Here is a 23,292-nt window from a genome sequence, read left to right on the forward strand (position 1 = left end):
TGTTGTAGCATATGTATTTATATATAAATGTAAACTATTATCTCTCATAATTAAATTGTGTCAGTGCACAGATGTCTCCACATCTCACAATATTTGAGCTTATCAGTATCAAGGGTTCTCTCGCATGTAGTGCTTGTTGTTGGTAACATGCAGACACTGTCACAAAAATAAATCAGTTTTACGTGGGATTAGTTTCTAATTAAAGCAGATTTTCTATTTAAATGTAATCGCTTTTTTTCCCAAAGAAGATTAATGAAATATTTTTCTTCTTCCCCAAAGGAGCTGCTGCTTTCTGGCATGCCAGAAATTGATGTGAGTGATTGGTTAAAAAATACAGAATACACAAGTGGCTATGAAAGAGAAGATCCAGTTATTCAGGTAAAAAAAAAATCTCTCTAGAGCTTAGAATGAAGTTAAATTTTGCCATTTAATCTTGTAAGCTTTTCAGCACTATTGGATGAAAACCTACATTAATTAACAAAGTAAAGTTTTCCCTTAAATTCTTCTCATGGGAATTGCATATGAAAACTTTGTATGAAATCATTTTTGATAAATGAGTTTCATAGAATAAAATATGCTTTATGAATATTGCACACTTCTCTAGTATTAAGAAGCCTACAGTTGCTCTGAAATATGAGCAAAGTTTTTTCGTTGTTTTTTCTTAGTGGTTCTGGGAGGTTGTGGAAGATATTACTCCAGAGGAGAGAGTTCTTCTCCTGCAGTTTGTTACTGGCAGGTAAGAAGTGTTTTCATGATAATGTGGAAAGAATTTAATGTATTCCATTTTTAATGGCTTAGAGATAAACAACTCAAAATGAATTATTACTCTAAATTGTCAGTTTCTCCCTTTCCTTTCCCCTTTTTAAGGTATTAAACAAAGATTTATTTAGGCATTAAAGTTAAAACATATATAGTAGTGCTCAATAAATGTTTATTTAAGGTACAAAAAAATGAACTGTCCCAATCAGGAGTATCAGCAAAATATTTTATAATTTGGTAGTCTTTTCATTCTGCGGGTAAGTCAGTGGTAATAGCCAATATTTGTATAATACTGGGACAACATGCGTGCTCATGCGCACACACGCATGCACGCACACACACACAGCATATAATACCCATACACAGCAGTTTTTCTCCAGTTCTTATCAAACTTTAAAGTCTCAAGATTCATGGCCTAAAAAATATTTTGTGATACTTCACTTTGAAAAATCTACTTTTGGAACCAATTAAATATCATAGATATTAGAAAACTAAATGATTTAAACCTCTTTTAACTTACAGTTCAGAAAGATAAAAGAAAAAATCTGAAAATTTCATCTGTGTCCTATTAATGAAAATGTAGTTCAGTTGTTCCATTATGTAAATGTACATTGTTCTTCTAAGAAAGTTGGAATTAAAAGAAATAAGAACCATCACCTGCCAGCAGTAACCACTATAAATAAATTGATATATTCTTTATTTTTTTCTGCCTATTTTAAAAACATGATTGTGACTGTATATCTATATATTATATATATATAATTCACTGTTTTGTTTTTAAAGTAGTTCATAACCATTATAGAAAATTTGGAAAATGGAAAATATAGACAGAAGAAAATGAAAATCTCATTAAGTAATTACATTGTTTAGAGATAACACTTCATATTTTGCTGTATTTTCTTAGTTTTTAAATTATATAATTAGAAAAATATTTAGAGTTGTACTACACATCTAATTTTAAAGAATAAGTAAAACATGAATATTTATAGATTGTAGACTAAAGATTTGAAACAGAACCTTTTTTTTACTTTTGTGTTTTTGTTTTTTTGGTTTCTTAGTGCCAAGAAATACCTCGAGATTTGAGTAATTTAATTAAAAGTTATACAAAAATTATATTTTCTATGTAGGATGGTTAGACAATTCAAATTTTTTTAAAAAGTCACCTCTAATCTTAGTCTCTGAAGACAATCACTGTTAACACTTTGGTTATTCTCCCAGAATTTTCTCCCATACATAAATTTTTATTTTAAAAACTTTGTTCCTATTTTATAACTTTTGAATTTAGTAATATATAATTAAAAATTGTTCCATTTATAAATCTAATTTTTACATGGCTGTCTATTCTTCAATTTATGGAACTCCCTTAACTTATATTGTCCTATATTGATAAATTATCTTGTTTATGAATAATGCTGAACAAATAAGAAATTCTTGTGCTTATATGTTTGGAGGCCAGTATGATTATTTATAAATACAAGATAAATATAATATATAGGATAAAAATATGGGACAAATTCTTAGAAATGAAATTTTTGGATTAAAAAAGTCTATAACTTTTTCTAACTTTGATACATATTATTCCTTTAACCTTCGGAAAGGTATCAGATTCACATCAGGGAATGAGAGGGCCTCTTCCTTTTATTCTACAGAATGTAATCATTTTTCTTTATTTTTTAATTTTTATTAACATATAGACGGTTTACAATGTGTCAGTTTCTGGTGTACAGTATAACAGTTCAGTCATACATATACATACGTTTATTTTCATATTCATTATAGATTACTACAAGATATTCAATATAGTTCCCTGTGCAATATACTATAAACTTGTTTTTCTATTTTATAAATTATAATTAGTATCTGCAAATCTTGAACTCCCAATTTATCCCTTCCCACCCCCTTTGCCCCATGGTAACCGTAAGTTTGTTCTCTATGTCTATGAGTCTGTTTCTGTTTTATAAATAAGTTCATCATTTTTTTAGATTCCACATGTAAGTGATATCATATGGTATTTTTCTTTCTCTTTCTGGCTTACTTCACTTAGAATGACAATCGCCAGGTGCATCCATGTTGCTGCAAATGGCATTATTCTTTTTTATGGCTGAGTAGTATTCCATTGCACAATATACCACAACTTCTTTATCCAGTCATCTGTAGATGGACATTTAGGTCGTTTCCATGTCTTGGCTGTTGTAAATAGTGCTGCTATAAACATCGGGGTTCATGTATCTTTTTTGAGTTAAAGTTCCCTCTGGGTATGTGCCCAGGAGTGGGATTGCTGGATCTATTTTTAGTCTTTTGAGAAATCTCCATACTGTTTTCCGTAACGGCTGTACCAAACTACATTCTCACCAACAGTGTAGGAGGGTTCCCTTTTCTCTATACCTTCTCCAGCATTTATCATTTGTGGAATTTTGAATGATGGCCATTCTGACTGGTGTGTGGTGATACCTCATTATAGTTTTGATTTCCATTTCTCTGATAATTAGCGATATTGAGCATTTTTTCATGTGCCTATTGGCCATTGGTATATCTCCATTGGAGAATTGTTTGTTTAGGTCTTCTGCCCATTTTTGGATTGCGTTTTTTTTTTTTCCTTATTAAATTATTTGAGCTGTTTATATATTCTGGAAATTAAGCCCATGTCAGTCTCATTACTTGCAAATATTTTCTCCCATTCCATAGGCTGTCAAATTTTGTTTTGCTTATGGTTTCTTTTGCTGTGCAAAAGCTTACAAGATTTATTAGGTCCTGTTTGTTTATTTTTGCTTTTATTTCTGTTGCCTGGGTAGACTGCCCTAGGAGAACATTTAAGATTTATGTCAGATAATGTTTTGCCTATGTTTTTTCCTAAGAGGTTTATGGTATGTTGTCTTATGTTTGAGCCTTTAAGCCATTTTGAGTTTATTTTTGTGTATGGTGTGAGGGAGTGTTCTAACTTCATTGATTTACACTCCAGTGTCCAACACCGTTTGCTGAAGAGACTTCATTTTTATTTTCATACAGTCTCTTATTTGTATACTTATTTTGTGTGGTGTGGCTCTCCTGTCTTTATTTTTTGTGTATTATTCTACCATCATTTTCAAAAATTCAGTTTTAAATGTTCTTTATATAGAGAGACATTAACTCTGCAAATACTTTTCTCAGTTTATTGTTTATCTTTTAATTTTATTAAGTTAAATCTACAGATTTTCATGTAATTTAAATTACAAATTTAATTTATAAAAATTATGTAACGGAAGTTTTATAATTATGTTGCAAGTTGATTATCAGTACTTTCCTAAATGGCTTTTATAAATTCTTTCCTACTTCCAAGATTTTATATATATATGTTTATCTACATTTTTTTTCTGTAACTTTTATATACTTTCTATTTTCATGTGCCAAATTTTAAGCCATCTGGACTTTATTTTGGTTTATGTTGTAAGGTAGGGTTCTCTTTTTTTCTAAATGATTTATATCTAAATACCATTTAATAAATTATTTTATCTTCCCCATGATTTGGTTGGTATGACTGGAACTTCTGACTTTGTTCACCTTCCTGTGGTCTCATTATGTTAGGTGACATTAAAAAAAAAAATCTGATATTGTGAATTTCTGGAAAGAGAAGTGTAAAGAATTTTCTAGTTTTTCCACTGTGAAAAACAGAACAAAAACCCTTTGACTCTAGATATTTTTCACAAACAGGGAAATCATTTAGATTACATGTAGGAGCCTCTGTTGCTTGAGTTAATCAAGCAGACCATTTATTTATTTATTCAGCAGATTGATGAATGTCTACTAGAGGCCAGTCATTTTGCTAATTTGAAATGTATCTATTACAGAGATTTTCCATGCATGATTACAATTTACTGAGGTATGAACTCTTAGTTCCAGGGTCCCACATGGTGGATTTGCTAACATCATGGGTGGAAGTGGACTGCAAAACTTTACAATTGCTGCCGTGCCATATACTCCAAACCTTCTACCAACTTCAAGCACATGGTATGTTCAGCTGGTTTATTTAAATGCATTGAAAATTATTCTGATGGATTTTGAATGATCAAAGGTTAACTACTATATTGCTTCATTTAGAGGAAAATCTCAACAGTGATCTCTATTCAGCATTTGTAAGTGCTGCTAAATAAGTAGCTACATACTTCTTGCCTTCCCCTCTTTTGGTAGGGAAAATGTTTGAGGAAACTACCTACTTATACTTTAATTGAATATATGTAGTTCAAGAATCACTCAAGTTACACTGTCATAGTATCACTGAGTTACACCATCACTTCAAACTAAATTGTCCTATTGCTTATTTATTTTAGACTGAAAGGAACTTATTTTCTTCCACTACATTTGCATGCTAAAGGAAACTGCAATGCAGCAGGTTTTTTGTTTTTTCCTTTTTTAATATTGCTTCAGGGTTTTCCAATTTGAATGCAAATTTCAGAGAGTGGTTTTATGTTCATTTTGAGTAGTGTTTTCACAACTAGACAAAACAATAAAAAATTTCATGGATTTCCTCTTTAATAGTGATGTATTTTTCTTTTAAAGCATCAACATGCTCAAGTTACCTGAATACCCAAGTAAAGAAATACTCAAGGACAGGCTTCTTGTGGCACTGCATTGTGGCAGCTATGGTTACACAATGGCATAATGAAGTCTGGAAAACTCATCTGACTGCTGATGTGCAATTCAGAGTGGCAGAAGTAATTTAGGAAACTGTCAACAGAAAAGTAACCTAAATGCAGCCCATAGGCAGGACTGATGTTTCAAATTCAGAAAGGATCAGGTTTTCTTTTCCTCCTCTCTCTTTTCCTTTTTAAATTTTCTCAGTTTGTGATACAACAAATAGAAAATATAAAATCACAGTGGTCTTCATTTAAAAAATGCTAATTGAAAGTAGTAGAAACTGACCTTTTTTGTATTCCTTTCATCTTACCAAAAATTGTGTTAAGGTAAAGTCTTGCTCTACATTCCACATCTGCTATGTAACTGTCCTGTTAAAAAGGTGTTGTCTTTTTATTTTCTATATAGTAAATTATATTAGGACATCCAGGATGGTATGTCCTGGTGCATGTAAAGTGCCATTTATATTTTGGAAAACTATTGTATAGAATGGATTAATTGACGTTGTGTATAAAGCCAGAAATACGTATTTTCCCGTATTGAATCTATATTGCAATGTTTTTTTTAGCTTTTAAATATTTTATTATGTAAAGTTTAGACTGGTGTGACTAATAAACAACTCACGAAATGACACCTAATTTATATATGAAAGCTTATGCTATATTGTATGAATTATTTGCATCTTTCAGTGGTCAGTTTTTCATATGCATATATTGTCAGAGTTTTTTTATGCTTTATTTTAATTTATATTTTAGATAAAATTAAAATACGATATTTTACAATATTTGTTTTCATTACTTTTATTTTATCTCTCAGCTCTGATGACAAATTTTGTTTAGACTTAAATCTAATGGCACATTTGAAGACATAATCCAATGTGCAAATTACAATTTAAGTATGTAATTTTTTCTTAAATTTGCTTTTTATGATTCAAGTGCTGAGTTCAAGTGATATATACCTAATACAGAGCATTGGGTTTTTAAATTTTAGGATAGTCTAACCAGTTTTCTTTGGAAAAGACACACTTGAGTAGTTACAGCATACCTTTTAGAGGACATATGAACACTCACACATTTAGGGAACTAATGGAGGAATTTGTAATGTTTAGGACCTTGCCTCTAGAAACTAAAAATAGACCATTCAGTGGCATCATTATTGGTAAAATGACTCTTACATACATATGTATTTTCCCATATGAACAGCCAGTATATTTGTCACTGACAAATGTAGACAGTGTATTTGTCAGTATAGACAAGTATGTGTTGTATATTATATGTATATAGGCATATACACTGAAAGCTTGGCTAAATTATAAAACTTCTTTAACACATTTTTTTTTGGTCCTCTTTTGTTACTGTGGTTTTTTTAATATTAAAATGTCTCAACATACTGCATTAAAAACTAGGAAATTTTGAAAAATTACTGTTCTAAAATTAGGATTCAGATGCTTTATTTACAATAAATGAAGCTAATTTTAAGAATGTTAATTTTAAAAATTTAATTGTACAAGAGGTCACTACCTTCTGACTTCAAATAGGTAGGTAACTGTCTTATTCAATATTACATTGCTTACAATTTTAATGTTTGCAAATATTTATTTATGTTTATAATCATACATTGCCTCTGTCAGAGTGGTCATTTTGCAAGTATTTATGTAGAAGAGATAATTTTAAAAAGTCTCATGGTTTTATATCCATGAATTTGAATAGTTTTTTATATGGAGCTAGCAATTTTAGGATTTATTCTTTTATATTTCTTCATTTTTTAAGGTATACGAATTTAGTTAATATAGAAAGATTTTATATGGATTAAAAATCTCATTTAAACTAGAGGCAGCAAGTCTTTTTAATTTATTCTATCCCCACAATTTTTTTCTGTAAGTAGTTGTGGATATGTTGAATGCAAGGTAGTTTAGAAAAATGATTAGAGATTTTTCTTCCCCTTTGGGTAAAAGAAGATTACACTAATAGGAATAACTCTTAAAACATGTGGTAGTATCATACAAGGAAGAAAACTAACAGGCAAGGGAGCATATTGTCAGAAACTGATTAAGGAAAATAGCTGGGCAAGACTAGATTAAGTTATTCAAATAGTGACCACAGAGTTAATATAACCCATCCTCTAGTTCATCCAAAATCAAAATGTAATGTAATCTAAGGAAATCCTAGATGTAAAACAATGTGCTGAACAAGCCTGTGGCTGGGACGTCGTGGTTGGCTGTGTCAGAGGGAATGAAAGCTTTTAAGCGTCAGTCACAGGTTGGAGGCCGAACAGGTGATTCCCACTCACGTGTTGTGTCTGTCATGCCAATTCTAAAGTTTTAACGAGTTTTCAACATTTAAAAAATCTAGAGATTTCATGCAGAAGTCCGGATTTTTGGCTTTTGAGAAATCAGACAATTTAACCTTGGGCATAGATTCCTAGAAGGTATTAGCAGACTGGAATTGAGCAGAAGCCACTTCTTTCAATGAGTGAGCAAGCCTCCCAGTTTGCCATTTTCCACCCCAGCCTCCTTCACTGCTTTATGTTATTTTCTTAGCCCTTGACAACAGTGGAGTTTGCTTTAGAAAAAAAAAAAAAAAATCTGTTGATCAGAAGTGTTCCCCTGGAGTGTAAAATGGTACAAATTCTTTGGAAGGCAATTTGGCAATATTGGATTTTTAAAAATGCACGCATACTCTTTGACTTAACAGTTCTACTTCTAAGAACTTATCTATGGATATACTTGTTGATGTACATAAGATATTTGTACAAGAATGTTCACTAGTGAACGTAAGAGTTGTTAGTGTAAAAATACAGTATACATGGGGTTATACACAAGAAAAATGTCTGGGCCAGACTTGCTATATCTGGGAGAGCACTGTAAGGGATGAAGACTTTTTCACCATATAACCTTTTCTTCCTGTTTGTCTAAATCACAAGCCTGTTGTTTTCTACATGATTTATATAATTAAAATAAATGTCCCGTGTCCTAAATCAAGGTAAGTATCAGTAATAGGTTTTACTGAATCTATAAAATGCCATAGCAATAAGCAATATTTTCATAATCACAAAACTTATTTTATAATGTGATTAATTTAAAATGTCTCCTGATTAAACTCTTTTGCTAACAAAGTCAAAGAAAGGAACCCTCCCTTGCCCACAAAGCTGTTTCCATATTGCCTGATAATTAGCACTGCTTATAGCTCGCTCAAATTCTATTAATTAGAGATTTATTTGAATTTATACTCCCCACCCCCATTTTCCTTTTTTTTTTTAATAACAAAAGTGGTACTTCTTTAATATGGGAAAATCTGGAAAGCACGATTCATAATGCTGAATGGAAAAAAGCAATCAATTATGATTATACTTCCTAACAATTATATTTTCTTCTAATCTTTCTCAATGTGTTTTTTTCCATACTAGTATCTTCTTTATGTATTCAGCCTTATAAATTAATATTTCCTGTGTCATTACAGCTTATTTGTAAACTTTTTCTCAGTGGTGGCATGATGTTCTGGCATGTGGATTTTTCATAATTTACTTGACCATATCTCTAAAGTTTTTAACGCTTAGATTTCTAATATTTTTGCTTTTATAAATAATAGGTGGCCTCTTTCAACACTGCTTATAGTCTAGGAGTAGTAACATTTTCTGGGTTGTTGAAATGGTCATCAGTTACTCCACAGATGCGGAATTACTGTTTGAAGACCCAAGAAAGGGCTGTTGGAACACAGAACCCTTTGGTAGGACTGGATAGGATTGTTCCAACAGCGCAATTAGGGATATGTTCCCTTCCAGAATGTAAAAAGATTAGAAGGAGGTAGAAGGCTGTGACAAGGGTGAGTTAGTTTTAATAATTGCTTCCTTCCAGTCTTCTTCCCAAGAATAGGGGAGGAAATTCATCATCTATGCCACACAAGCCCCAGTCTTAGGACCTAGAACTCACAAGCATTTTAATGTTCAACTACATCAGGGGTCACTTAATGTGCTTATGGGTTAAACTAGAAATGTAGTCTCCATTTATAAAATTTCCCCAAAATGGACTTACAGTCTTTTGGAGTGCAACCCTTTTGTCAGTTGGAGAATGTGTATGTAACAGCTGTCTTTCTGAGTGGGTATTTAGCTAATATTAAAATTTTGATTATTTTCACCACAACTTAGGCATATCAATGTATATAGTCACAATTTTTTGTTTTGTTTTGTTATGTGAAATGTGCCTCTTTTCCTGTGTAATTCAACAGTTGTTAGGCAACAAAATTTACTTGTCAGTTTGACAACAGTAACAGAAATCCCAATTTTATAATTTGGTTTAAGATATTTTAATGTGGACAAGATTTCTCTTAGAATGTCTTTTGTGAAATTCTTAGTTCCTGGGATTATGTTTACCTGTCTATTGGTCTAGTGCAAATTGGCACAAATTTATTAATTTATAATCAGTCCTCTCATTTTACAGAAGAGAAAATTGGAGACCAGAGAGGTGATGACTTCCTTATGGCTTCATGGCTATTTAACCAAACTAGAATTTAGAACCTAGATTTTCTGATTTTTAGTCCATTAGTATTTCTTTTACTCCACACTGTCTTTTTATGACATAACTGCATTATAAAAAGACTCTTTCAGAAAAACACCTGCAGTCTGCTAATAGTCATGTAAGACAAGCCTGTTGTGAACGTATAACTTAATAAGCTGATAGTTAAGAATGATTAATAGGACTCTATTTCTTCTCTCCCACTGTGCCACAGCAAACTTCATCTCAGGATGAAAAAGAACAGATGTATTGTCAGATCATAGATCATGGGTAGTCATTAACTTTTATTATCTTTATAAAAATGTTCAATTTCAAGCATACTTAGTGCTTGGAAATACATTGTGCATCTAATGTTGTAAAGCCATTAAAACCATCAACTGAGATTATAATGACTCTAACTGTATACTTGTGTGAGTAAGTCAAGTCTAGGTGAGTAAAATGGACGGGAAGTAGTCCTTGGTGGGTGCTGGATGTACAGTTAGTGAAGATAACTTTTCAAATCAATTCAACAAGTTCCCTTTAATGCCCTCTATGTATTCAATACTGGTTTAGGGTCCGTGACCAGGTACCTACCCTTAAAGGAAATAAAATTCAGTTGGGCAGATGGAAAGCCTACTTGAAACAGGTTTTTAAAGAATGCAGTGTAGCATATTACTAAATGTAAAAACCAGCTTCAGAAGTGTATTAGTGCAGGGGAAGAAGAGTTTCATATAAATTGTCCAAGGCAGCTTCAAGTATCTGCCCTAACTGAATTATTAAATTGCCCTCTAGACTTGGAGACAAATAAATTGATCATCCTGTTGATTGAGCAAATAGCTGAAAAAGTTAAACATGAAAAACTTAGAGTAAAAGAAAACTAATGTGTATGAGTCATTAAGTTGTAAAATTTTTAATTAGTGAATATTAGCTTACTCCATTCTATTTTCTGGTTATTCCTTGAGAGTTCTGATCTCCTGATGGCTTTCATGATTTGGAAGGCTGTTGTGTCCGGATGGCTTGACGTTTTTCAGAGAAGAGTGCCAATATCTGATTCTTTTTGAAAAGCTTATTGTAGAAGTGGGGAGGAGTGCTTAAAGTGGTGTCTATACAGTATTCAAATAAAATTAATATTCTTACTCAAATTCCAAAATTCTAAAACAGTACAGAGTTTCCTCAGAAAATGAAAAATAGAACTACCATATGATGCAGCAGTCTCACTTCTGGATATTTATCTGAAGAAAATGAAAATACTTGAAATCTGCACCCCCAAGTTCACAGCAGCATTATGTATAATAGCCAAGTTATGTGGAAGCAAGCTCAGTGGATGGATAAATGGAGAAGAAAAATGTGGATATGAATACACAATGGAATATTCTTTAGCCATAAAAACTAATGAAATCTTGCCATTTGCGACAACATGGATGGACCTTGAGGGCACTGTGCTAAGTGAAGTAAGTTAGACAAAGATGAACACTGTATGATCTCACTTACATGTGGAATCTTAAAATAAAAAACAAACTCAAGTTTTCAGAACAGATTGGTGATTGCAAATGGCAGGAGGGTGGAGGGTGGGCAAAATGGGTGAAGATGGTCAAAAGGTAAAAACTAGTTATAAAGTAAATAAGTGTTGGGGATATCAGTACATCATGGTGTCTACAGTTAATAGTTTAATGCATATTTGAAAGTTGCTAAGAGAATTGGTCTTAAAAGTTACCACAAGAAAAAAATTTTAACTATATATGGTGAGAGATGTAAACTAGACTTACTGTGGTGATCATTTTGCAATATATACAAACACTGAATAAGTTTTATACCTGAAACTAATATAATGTAATATGTCAACTATATCTCAATTTTAAAAAAGATGACTATGGACTGGAAAAATAGGGATCAGTAAACAAGATGAAACTTAAACAGCTAAATTTAAGGTTTTATATCTTGGTTTCAAGCAAAAAGCTGAAAAATATAGGGAACATGTGGCTTGAGAGTAAATTCATGAGGGAGAACGACCCTGAGGATTTTCTGTAACCACTAACTAGCTTTATAGAAGCCAACAGTGTGACATGGATGAATGCTAAAAAAGCCAGAGAAGTGTCTAGCTGCATTAATGACCATCCTTGTTTCTTGCCGAGGGAGAACTAGTAATCGTACTGTTGTTTTCTTCTTGGGCTACATCTGGAATATAGGTCCAGGTAGAGCAGCGTTTCTCATCCTTGGTACTATTGACATTTTTGACTGGAAGCCTCTTTGTTGTAAGGGGCTGTCTTGTCCTGTGCACTGTGGGATGTTTAGCAGCGTCTCTGGCCTCTACCCACTAGATGTCAGTAGTATCTGCCCCTGAGTCATGATAACCAAAAATGCCTGCAGACATTGCCAGTTGTCCCCTGGAAGGCAAAATCGCCTCTAGTTGAGAACCACTGAGTTAGAGGGGCCTCTGCAGACAGCTACCCTCACCCTCAAGGGGCACTTCCGTGTCATGGCTAAGAGTGTAGACCAAAGAATCTAAATTCAATCCTGTCTTCAACATTTATCTGTGTGTCCTTAGGCAAGTCACTTAACCTCTCTGTTGAGAGATAAAACAGGAATAAGAAATACCAGAAGAACTTAACTCATTGGGTCGTTGAGAGGATTTAATGCATTAATATATGTTTTGGCACATGGCTGGTGTCATACAGACATTAGCTATTATTATTAATGGACTTAATCAGTCCACCAGCTTCCTGATGGAGCCTTAGAAGACTTCCCACAATCCTCTCTTCCCCTTCTCCACCCCCACCCTCTCCAGACCAGCCACTGTAGTCTCTCTCAAGAATCCTGACTGTGAGCCCAAACAGCAAAGAGAGGAGAGGAGCAGACAAGAAAAAAAAAAAAAAAGCTGGGAGCAAGCGAGCTGAGCTGTCAGGTGTTGAAGTAGTTGATTGATATAACAAGTGCAAAATGAAAGCGTTAAGCCTTTCATCACCTACTGGTACAATCAAGAATCTAAAACTGGAGAGGGCGTCTGCCCTCCCTGTTACATGTCCCCCATGGAGGGGCGCACTGATCCAGGGTCAGGTGCATCAGCGCAGACACGGGCGTTGTCTAACTGTTGAGGGCACTCGGAACTAAAGGCTCCAGCAATTGTATGGACCCTGAGGTTGGGGGCAGGGTGAAGGAGGAGAGGTTGTAGTGTAAATTGTAGAAGTATTAGAAAAAGGTGGAGTGGGACAGTGTTTTCAAGGATTTCTCTTCCTCCCCTCATAAAGAGGTTTCAGCAGAGGCGCCCAAAGACTTCTGTCCTAGGCATCAGATAGAGACCTAGGAATGAAGGTGCCTGCTGGTAGGTACAGGGTCTAGGAATGCAAATATGCAAAGAGCATGGCTGGCCAGCGGGGCCTGAGTCCTTGACTGCTGCTTCGTCCAGGGACCGCAGTGAATTGGTTGTGCACCAAGTCTGTTGTGAGGAGGGCAGCCTTCCCCGTGAGGAATACCAGGTAAAGCCTTTGTAATTAATAGAAGCCGGACCTTTCAGCTGTGTGGCCTTGGGCAAGTTTCTTGATCTCTCTATGCAACAATTTATAAAGGAGATGTAAAATTATAAGAATTACATACTGTGTTAGTTTCCAATTGCTGTTGTAACAAATTACTGCTAACTTAGTGGCTTAAAACCACGCACATTTATTATCAGAACAGTTCTAGATGTCAGAACGTTATTAGAATAAAGGAGAAAAGACATGATTCCATCAATAAATGTAGAAATAAATGCTTTATAAAAGCATTTTTTCTATCTCTACTGATGATAAAAACTATCATAAAAAATTTATAAGAATTTCCTTGATTTGATAAAGATAATATACCAAAAAATTCTACAGCAACTATGTTAATGGAAAAACTTTAATTCTCATTAAGCTCTGCTTTAAGAAAAGAATACTGTTAATGTTCGCCATAATCCTGAAGGTTTGGCTATGACGTAAGGAAAAGGATTAAGAGTTATCAGGATGAGAAAGAAAGACAAAATTGAAGTTATTTGTAGATATTATGAACATAAATAAGCAGAATGAACAGAACAACTATTAGAACTAATGGGAGGTAAGAATGATTATCAGCAATAACCAACAAGAAAATTTAATTGGAAATTAGACACTACCTTCAAAAGCTGCTAAAACTGTAAAGTTTCTATGAAATAACCCCTCAAAGAATGCAAAAACCTTTACAGATAAAACCTTAAAACTATTTAAAGGACTCATGGCCTGAAAATAGGGAAAAAATTAAACAAGACCCAGAAAGCACGAAGTTTAAAGTGAAAACATTGCTTACTGGAAAATTAAAAAGTTCTTTAATTTGAAGGACAGCAGAGAAAATTAACAGACAGATGACATATTGGGAAAAGATGTCTAAGTCCAACAAGAGATTGACATATAGAATACACAAACAGATCATGTCATGTCAATGAGAAAAAGACAGGAAACCCAATAGACAAAGGGGCAAAGGTTGTAACGTTTAGGCAATTCACACATGAAGACACCTGACTGGCTGACAAGCATATGAAGACATGCAAATCAAAAAAGGCAAGTTTAAAATACAAATTAGATTCTACATCAGAATAGCAAATATCAGAAAATAGAAAATACCAAATTTTAGTGAGCACATGACAACTCTTGAGCCCTGCTATTTAGAGTGTCAACTGGTGGGGCCATTCTGGAAAGAGTTATGGAAAAATTTAGTAAAATTAAAATGTGTGTACCTATGATCATCTCATGCTTCGTATTTCCCAGAGGAATTTCACATATGTCCAAAGGAAGACATTATTTGTTTATTGTGGCCTTGTTTAGGGTAGGCATTTGGATTGCTTTCAGCTTTTGTTATTAAAACAATACTGCTATGAATATTCTTGAATGTCTGCATATGTGCTATAGGATTTTTTTTTTTTTTTGGTGAAATTGGATCATAAGGAACATATATCTCCAACTTTCAATAGATGATCCTTTGTTTTCCCAAATGGTGATACCTATCAATATTCTCTCTAGCTGTGTATAAGAGATGTGGTTACTTTAGATTCTTGCCAACACTTAAGATTGTCAGATTTTAAAAAATCTTGCCAATACAGCCAGTGTGAAATGGTATCTCAGTGTGCTTCTAAGTTTCATTTTCCTTATTACCAAAAAGTTAAGTAGCATTTTTATAATTTATTGGCCATGTGTGCTTCATTCTTCTGTGAATCACACTGTGGCAAAGAATATATTCTGTATGGTATGTCATTTAAAATTAGTTGAATCTTGTTTTATGACCCAGAATGTGTTCAGTTTTTGTGAATTACTGTTTCTGCTTGAAATAATTCTCCACTTTTTGGGCAAAATGTTTTATACATATCAATTAGGTAAAGATGATTAACTATATTGTTCACATCTTCTGTATCCTTACTGCTTGGTTTTGTGAGCTGTCAACCACTGAGCCTTCAGCTCTGCTGGTGTGTTGATGTATTTCTTCTTGTAATTCTTTTAAGTTTTGCTTTATATAGTTTCATGCTGTATTATTTAAATTGTGTTTAGAATTTTTATATCACTCGTGAATTAACCTTTTCTCATTATGTGGTTTGTCTCAGTGCCTTTTGCCTTAACGTCTACTTTGGCTGATATTAATATAGTACATCAGTTTACTTTGGTTATTTGCACTGTATATATATTTTTTCATACTTCTAATTTCAACTATTTATTATATTTGTCACAGGCTTCTTTTTAAAGCACCGTGTAAGTAGATTTTACTTATTTTTATCCAATCTGATAATCTTTACTTTTAAACAGGTTTATTTTTCCATTTAAACTTATATAGTAATTCATATTTTGTATTTATTTCCATGTACTAATGTTTATTAAAACATCAGTTTATGTTTTTTATTTGTCCAACTTTTCTGTGTTTTTCTCTTTTGCAATTTAGGACTTTCTGAATCCAAAGATCTAAGTAACATGATCTCAAAAATTTTGCCATTATTTCTTTGAATATTGTCTCCCCAAAGATTCTCTGTTCTCCCCTTTAGGAATTTCAATTTAGCTTTTGTAGATATTTCCACTCTATCATCGCTTTCATATTTTACATCTCCTTGTGTCTCATTTCTGCATTATGCAAAATATGCTGATGTACCTTCCAGTTTGTTCTTTCTTATGCTGTATCTATTGTTTAACTGCCTTTTAAATGTTAATTTAAAATTTTTTTTCATTTCTAGAAGTTCTGTTTGGTTCTTTTTTCCAAATCTTCCTTTTCATGTTTTAGTCTTTTGTTTCTTATTCATATTTTAAATTCTCAGGCACGTAGCTAATTGTGGGAAGCTAACCTGGGAAGCAGGATTGGGAGATTGGAGACAGTGAAACAAGGAAGGAGGGAAAGCCAGTACCAGGGTGCTCTCTGGACTGATCGCCACTGTGGGCAACTGGGACTCAATTCCATGACCTTTGGAAGAGCTGGCATCTCAGGATTGTCCACTAAATGAATGAAAGACTGGGGCACTTATCCATTAGTTTTCATAGCCCATCGGTCAAAAGGTCGACCCAAGGATGATAATTTGCCCACACTTCCAGATACGTGTGCACGAGTGCCTAGCTGATTTCTGAAGACATCCTAACTGACATCACAGAGAGCAAGATGAGGTGCAGCTGAAGCAGAGCAGTACCAGGGTACACCTGTCACTCTCTAGTGCACAACTGCACTATCTGGTGTCTTTGAGGGTTTGATTCTTAGGATTACGGTTTCTACTGGCTCTACACTCATGACACTTTATTTATGTGTTCTGTGATAAATTCTTATTCTTTGGCAATTCGTCTGTGGGAATTCTTTGAGAACTGACCCTAAGGTTGGCTCCTTTAGAGTGGGGCTGCTTTTGATTCTGCCGGGAACCTGCATGCACCACCGACCCAGAACCATTCTAAACCCTATTCCGAATCTGAAGTTTCTTTGGTCCCAGTGAATTTGGACTAGAAACCCAAATAGAGGCTGTTTTGTGGTTATGAATCCTGAGGAGAGTTTTTTTTTTTTCTTCCTCTATTAGCACTAGGGATTAAGAAATTAGCCTTTCTTACTATCTCTAATGTAGGAGGAAGTGGATCTGTGGGTCACTGCGGTCTCCCATTAGACTCCCCACCTCGGTCAGGCCCTGGATTCTGACTTGGGTCTCCACACCCCACAACCCTGTGAAAACCGAAAAGCGAGGTCCTTGGGGTTGGTGGATATCACAAGTGAACACCGTCTTCACGGTTCCGCTGGCCTCTCCAGGTCCACGTTTCATGTCATTTTTAGGCACCTCAGTATTCCTTACTTTCAAGCCAGCTTGTTAGCATGTTTTTAAAAAGTTTTTTCCCTTTTAATTGTATGCATCAATTTTGGGTGTTTTCCGGTGAGAAGGTCAGTTGGGCTATCTAGGCTGTAATGCTGCCTGAAATGGAAATATTCGTTATTGGTTTTAGTTGGAAAAACTGATGAAATTTCTCTGAATTCAGGAGGTCTTCCCAAATTCATCATTACTGCCACACAATAATCAGACCACAAGCTGGAAAATCAGTTTGCCTCAGCTGGAATCTCAGTTCTGACATTTACCAGCTGTGTGGTCACAGGCAAGTTTATCAACCTCCCACTGCCTCAGTTTTCTCTTCAGAAGAACAGTGCTTCCTTCATAGGGTTATAATGAGGATATAATAAATTAATATACAAAAAGCACTTAGAAGAGTAGAGAACAATAAGTGCTCACTATCCTTTAGCTGTTACTATGACTGTTATTACCATGCCTCCAAGCTTACCTCCCAGCCCACCTACTGTTTCACTGCCCTTTGACTGAACTGACTGCGTGTCAATATTCTTCTCAAAGCTCTCCTCCAGCTGGTAATAAGTGGAGATCATTCTCAAAGATGACTTGTCCCATCACTTAGGGAGAATTTTCAGCCTTGCCCTCTACCAGACCCCACTCACTTATTGCTGCCTCCGCATCCACCGTTTCCTTATCTAAAGTGTGGAATGGTTCTCTGTAGGGAGCAGAGGGACCCTGACAGTGCTGTCCCACTCAAGACAGGACTCTCACCACTGCTCTCCCAGCCTGACCCAGCCACCCTAGACTAGCAGTAGACAGCAGCTCCAGGAACAAGATTTCCAGCAATGGGAAGACCATCAGATCTTGAGTCTCAGTCCGGTGACTTACTGATGATGTAATTGATGTTACCGTCTCTACTGACTGTTTGGTGTTTTTGGCGATAATTAAAGAAGATGGAGTGCTTAAGATCATGGTAAAGCCCTAAATTGGCACAGGCATCAAGAGGTTGGGAACCCTTGTGTAAAGGATAGGAGGCCATTAAAAACAACAACACAAACTTTTATCTACATCCAGAGCAATGGAGCACAGTGTTGATAGGTGTTAGTGAGGATAGTGGGTTATAGGACATGAGGCTTAGTTGATGTAATGTCATTAAACATGAACTGACATCACCACACATAAGAGTGTACTCCTCCACCAGACCAGATGCAGTGATCATTAACCCATGCACGAGAGGCTAGAGTTTGTGTGTCAGCACAGAGTTCTCGGCTTTGTGTACTTGCTCCTCTAAGTACTTGTGACACTATGTCAAGAGTTCAGCGGCTGAATTTCACACAGGGCTGTGTGATTCACCGGGATTATTAGGATCCTCCTGGAATAACTTCCTTGAGTTGATTGCCTTTGACAGATCAGTTTGCTTAGATTAAAAAGCAATTGCTGCTGTCTAGTCAAATTTAAACACTTTGGCTAGAAGAAGCTGAACTCTAACTCTGTCCAGTCTATAGAAACACCTTGATGTAAAAAATTACATTGAATGTAGCAAAGAGAAAACTGAGTTAGCAGTCCTCCAGGGTATGGTGGTTTTGTAATAATGTGAAGGGTATCAATGCCAAACAAAAGTGACCCCAGGCATATGTGAGGGAGGGAAGAGTATGTCGCTTTTAATAGCAACTTGAGCTGTGCCCAGTGTACTGCGAAGGCGTTAACGGATGTCTGAGGTACCCCTCCGCCCCACAGGCGTCTGACACTGACCACTGTTAGAATGGGAGTAGAAAGATTCATCTTCTGAGTGAACAATGGAAAGCATTTGGGGATACAGGCATCTCCCACTCCCTCCTTTCAGAATGGACCCAAGAACTTAATAGAAGAAACAATGCTATCAAGGAGAATGAAAGAGCAGTATGCTGAGATTTAAATCATCTTTTAAAAAAGTGAGTGGAATATCTGATTTAAGTAAAATTTAAGCCTGATGACTGAAATTACATTCCCAGCCTGCCTGAGCTATAGATTAAAAAAAAGTGGCTGACATGACATTAAGCTGACATCCAACCCATCTCTGGTGGATCAGTACATAAATAAGAGTATTGAAACTTGTACGAGGAAAAGGAAAGTCTCGTACACACCATCCCTTCCATCCCAGCTTCCTTCTGTATTTCAACTCCTTGATCTCTGTGAATATGGAGGCTGAATGGGATGTTTAAAGTAGGGGAGATGAGAAGCCTGGCTTGATTGTTTCTTCTCTTCTTTCTTAGGAGACTAAGTCCCCTGAGAGCATCATCCTCATGGGACCTAGGCTACAGCTTTAATTTTAGTGAATCTGTGGAGAATTTTTGTCAACCCAGAGCATCGTTACCATGTCCATCTCTTATATTTATCCAGTTGTGTGACCATCGTGATGACCTGAGTGTAGATCATTTTCATCACCCAACAGAGACCCAAATATCCATCAGCGGTCTATCGAGCAGAACACTGTGAACCAGGAATCAAAGCCAGGGGAGGCCTCCACCTACATGGAGGATAGCAAAGATCGCCACAGCACCAGCCACCAGGAACAGAATTCCCAACGCTTCTTCCCACTGCATCTTGGTATCAGCGTCATCACGGAAAATACAACACAGACAAGTGCAGCATGGAGCAAGGGTTTTACCCACACAGAGAAGAGATGGAGCAAGATGAGCTCAGCGAGGATACACCGATCACTTCTGGCCAGCAGGGGCTTCCGGCTACAGACGCAGGACAATCACCCACACACACCCATCTCGTGCCACAGCAGAAGGACCTCGACCTCTCCCCTGTGGGGTCTCAAGCATTGAAAGCTGGGGGCACAGCCGAGGGCCACTGAGCAGAACGGAGCACCCACTGAGTCTGAAACAGGAAAACATATACCCACACAAGGCAGTAAGCCCGGCACAGGCTGGCTGGGTTCTTATCTCTTGGTAAGGAAGTGTTCCAGGCCCAAGGCTCATTCCTGTGTAGCCAGGGGAGGTAGAAAGACAGTGCACATGAGACTGCCTTTCCCAGTCACACAGACTTTTTTTTTTCTGTTCATTTGTATAAATAAAAAGTTTTTTAAATTAGGAAGCATACAGTAAGCATGGGGAAGGGAGGGCTGTGCCCCTGTGCCCCGTGGGGATGATGGGAAGGGATAGCAGTCCTGTGCCAGGCTGTGGAAGGACCACAGCTTCCTTCTGACAGCAGTATCAGGGCTGAGTGAGCTGGGAGGATGTGTCACAGCTGGAAGCCTTGGACTAAGGCATCTGTTCCAGTAGCCCAAGGAGCACCTGGCCGGCTCCTTCATTCACAGAGCCCTATGAGTCTGTCTGGCTCCTACTCCTCTGGGGTCCACTTGATCTTGGTCTCGAGGGAGTGGGACAGGAAGATGAGTCTGATGTACAACTCCTCTTCCAGCTCCAGCTCCTGTGTCTCCCATATCAGGAAGATGTCCTGGCAGAGTCTGAGGGTGGCAGCTCCCTGGACATCAGAGAGTGTGAGATAACGCTGAAGAAGCCAGGCACAAACTTGCCAGTAACCAACACAATAGGTGCATCAAGCTCGGTGTTCCTGTAGCTGGCCATAAAGCTGAGCCTGGGGGGGCTGACTTTGTCACTGAAGATGACCATGGGTGGTAGACTGTAGTCGGCTGGTCAGTCCAGCAGTCAATGACCCACCACTGGTGGAAGCCAGTGGTCCTGAGCTCACATGATCCTTCCAAGATGGATGTGGGTGTCAAGGTTGTCGGCCTCCTCACTAGGCTGCGGCTGCTTCCAGGGGTTGGATTCAAGCCCACTGGGTGCACAGATATACTTGGGGAAGATGTTGGGGATTGTCACTGACTGCTCTGAGGTGCTTTTGAGCAGGCTGGCCAGCTGCCATGCCATAGTGCGGTTGGGGGCCAGGACCAGACTGTGCTTCTCTTTGGTGTATTCGTTGGTGCTGCCCTTGGCCAGGTAGCTCTGGAAATTCCAGGTAAAGCACAGGGTGATGTCAAAGGTGCCTTTGTACATCTTCCGCTCCATCTGGGTGCGGCTCGGCAGGCTGATGAACCACATCGCCCCAAAACTGTCCTCGATCTGTGTTGTGAAAGGTCCTTGGGGCTATTCCAGCTGATGAACAGCATGGCCAGCAGGCAGGGGTCAAACTGCCTCCTCTGCATCCTTGGCTTCCATGGTTATGGGTCCTCTCGGATTGGGGCTCTCCTTCCTTCTAAAACCAGACTAATGCTCTTTGTCGCGGGTCTTGAGCTCCACTGGGGCCTGGGCCTGTTACTGGCTTCCGGCTGGATGTCTTCTTCCGTGGAGCCCCCGCCTGGCCACCTCTGGCTCCTCCTGGCGCCCTGTGCCCTCCTTGATCTGGGTTCCCAGCTGGCTCCTCCTCAACATCCTTCTCCTTCCCACTGTCCCTGTCATGCTCCTTGGAGAGCAGGTCCTCCCCATGTCCCCAGAGGCCGTGGCACAGAAGCTGGGAACGTGGAAGAAGAGGGCCGTGAGCTGTACCGGGTCCCGCATCACAACACTGTCAGTGTCCTCCAGGCCCAGGACGCGTGACGGGAAATAGGGCTTGTTCCCTTAGCGCCGCAGGACCGCGCGGCTGTTCCAGGGGAAGAAGCCAAGCTGGAACAGGCACTTGGTGACCACTGTGACTTCGGTGAAGACGATGGCTGTCATCCAGATGCACTGGCTGGGCCATGGGATGGGCAGCCTGGCCTAGAGGGGACGAGCGTGGGCAGCACCAGGGAGGCGGCGAGGCGGTGACGACATGGTTGAGGGCGAAGACCAACTAGCGCAACAGTTACGGCAGGGTGGCCACACCCTGGTCCACCGCCTCCGGCAGCAGCCGCAGCGCTGGCCCCGCCCCGCCGCGAGCTGCTCCTCGCAGGGCGCCTGCGCACCCGGGCCTGGACGAGGCCTCGTGAGGCGCGTCTCAGCCTGTCCTCAGGCACCACCAGACTGGACGCTGTGTTCCGCGCGGGGCGGGCTTCTGAGAGGCCTGGCAGCGCGGCTTCGGCTTTGATCGCTTACAGCTGGCCGGGTGCACCTCTTGGCCCCGAAGAGCTCCCATGAGGAGGTGCCCTGCAGCCCGGCGCCGCGAGAAGGTGGGCAGCCAGCCCGTCAGCCCGTCCGCCGGGACCCGGCCCAGCACCCCCAGGAGCCGCCCGGTGCTCGGCACTCACTGCGGGCCCTGGCTCCTGGCTGCGGTCCAGGGGGTCCTGGAGGAGGCCACGGCCAGCCCGGCCCTGCCTAGGCGTCTCCTGCCTGGCATAGATGTGCTTCGTCATGGGGAAGGCCTGGAACGGGGAGGTGTAGACGGCCATGCGCACCAGCATGGTGTAGGCCCTCTCCGCCTGCCGGAACACCTTGAGCAGCTTCCGCCACAAGCTGTGGTAGACCTGGAAGAGGGTGAGGCAGAGCAGGAAGAGTGCGTAGAGGACCTTGTGGACGCTGAGGCCACTGGTGAAGCTGACCGCGGTGTACAATGCCCACACACACGCGGATCCAGCATTTGATACAGAAGCCTGAGATCTGCTCCCACAGGCTCTGGCGCAGCACCTGCGCCTTCGTGGGCTCTGTGTCTGCCACGGTGACCACCATCAGCGCAGGGGAGGCCTTCGCTTTCTTTAACAGCTTCTTTTTGGCAGACTGGAATAGCAGGAGCGAGGAGGTCAGTGTGCAGCAACATGGCACCCAGATCCAGGCAGGGGTAGCGGGTGTGCTCCAGCGCTCCCCTAGCTGGTGTGGGCTGACTGGCCCAGGGTCGCAGCTGTGGTTGCAGATCCATGACTTGCATGTGGCGCAGACCACACGGTGCCAGCCCACAGAGCAGGAAGAAGGGGAAGCAGAGCATGGCCGGCTGGTGGAAGCTGCAGTCCTGCCTGGATGAAGCAGACCCAGAGCAGCAGCACAAAGGTCAGCCGGCTGTGGTGGCTGATGCTCCTCACCATCACAGTGACAAGGGCACACATATACCACGAGGAGGTGGCTCAGGCTGTGCAGCAAAGGTGTCTCTAGATTCAGCCAGCCTGGGGGGCTGCTGGATGGGGCTGTGGCCAGACTGGTTGTGCATGTTGCAGTTGTCCTTCTCTCTGTCAGGCCCCGTGGGCAAGAGCATCGTGTGCTGGGCAGCCTCCTCTTCCTTCAGCCCTGTCCTGGTCCTGGGGCCACAGGTCCAC

The 23,292-nt window shown here is 38.9% G+C and overlaps 1 protein-coding gene and 1 pseudogene across 2 annotated transcripts in view; one reads left to right on the forward strand and one right to left on the reverse strand.

Annotated features, from left to right (window-relative positions):
• The window catches only part of HACE1 (HECT domain and ankyrin repeat containing E3 ubiquitin protein ligase 1), a 90,041-nt gene extending 83,890 nt beyond the window's left edge, over nucleotides 1-6,151 (forward strand). For both annotated transcript variants that reach the window (XM_074368578.1, XM_074368579.1), the window contains 4 exons: nucleotides 280-378; nucleotides 666-736; nucleotides 4,630-4,743; nucleotides 5,293-6,151. In XM_074368578.1, the coding sequence (XP_074224679.1) occupies nucleotides 280-378; nucleotides 666-736; nucleotides 4,630-4,743; nucleotides 5,293-5,395 (387 nt within the window). In that variant the 3' untranslated portion in view covers nucleotides 5,396-6,151. The remainder of the gene's footprint in view (nucleotides 1-279; nucleotides 379-665; nucleotides 737-4,629; nucleotides 4,744-5,292) is intronic.
• Nucleotides 6,152-20,453: 14,302 nt separating this feature from the next.
• On the reverse strand, nucleotides 20,454-21,279 carry LOC105077388 (piezo-type mechanosensitive ion channel component 1 pseudogene; annotated as a pseudogene).
• Between the last annotated feature and the right edge of the window lie 2,013 nt (nucleotides 21,280-23,292).

This window comes from Camelus bactrianus, chromosome 8, assembly GCF_048773025.1.
Source record: "Camelus bactrianus isolate YW-2024 breed Bactrian camel chromosome 8, ASM4877302v1, whole genome shotgun sequence".
NCBI classification, from domain to species: domain Eukaryota; kingdom Metazoa; phylum Chordata; class Mammalia; order Artiodactyla; family Camelidae; genus Camelus; species Camelus bactrianus.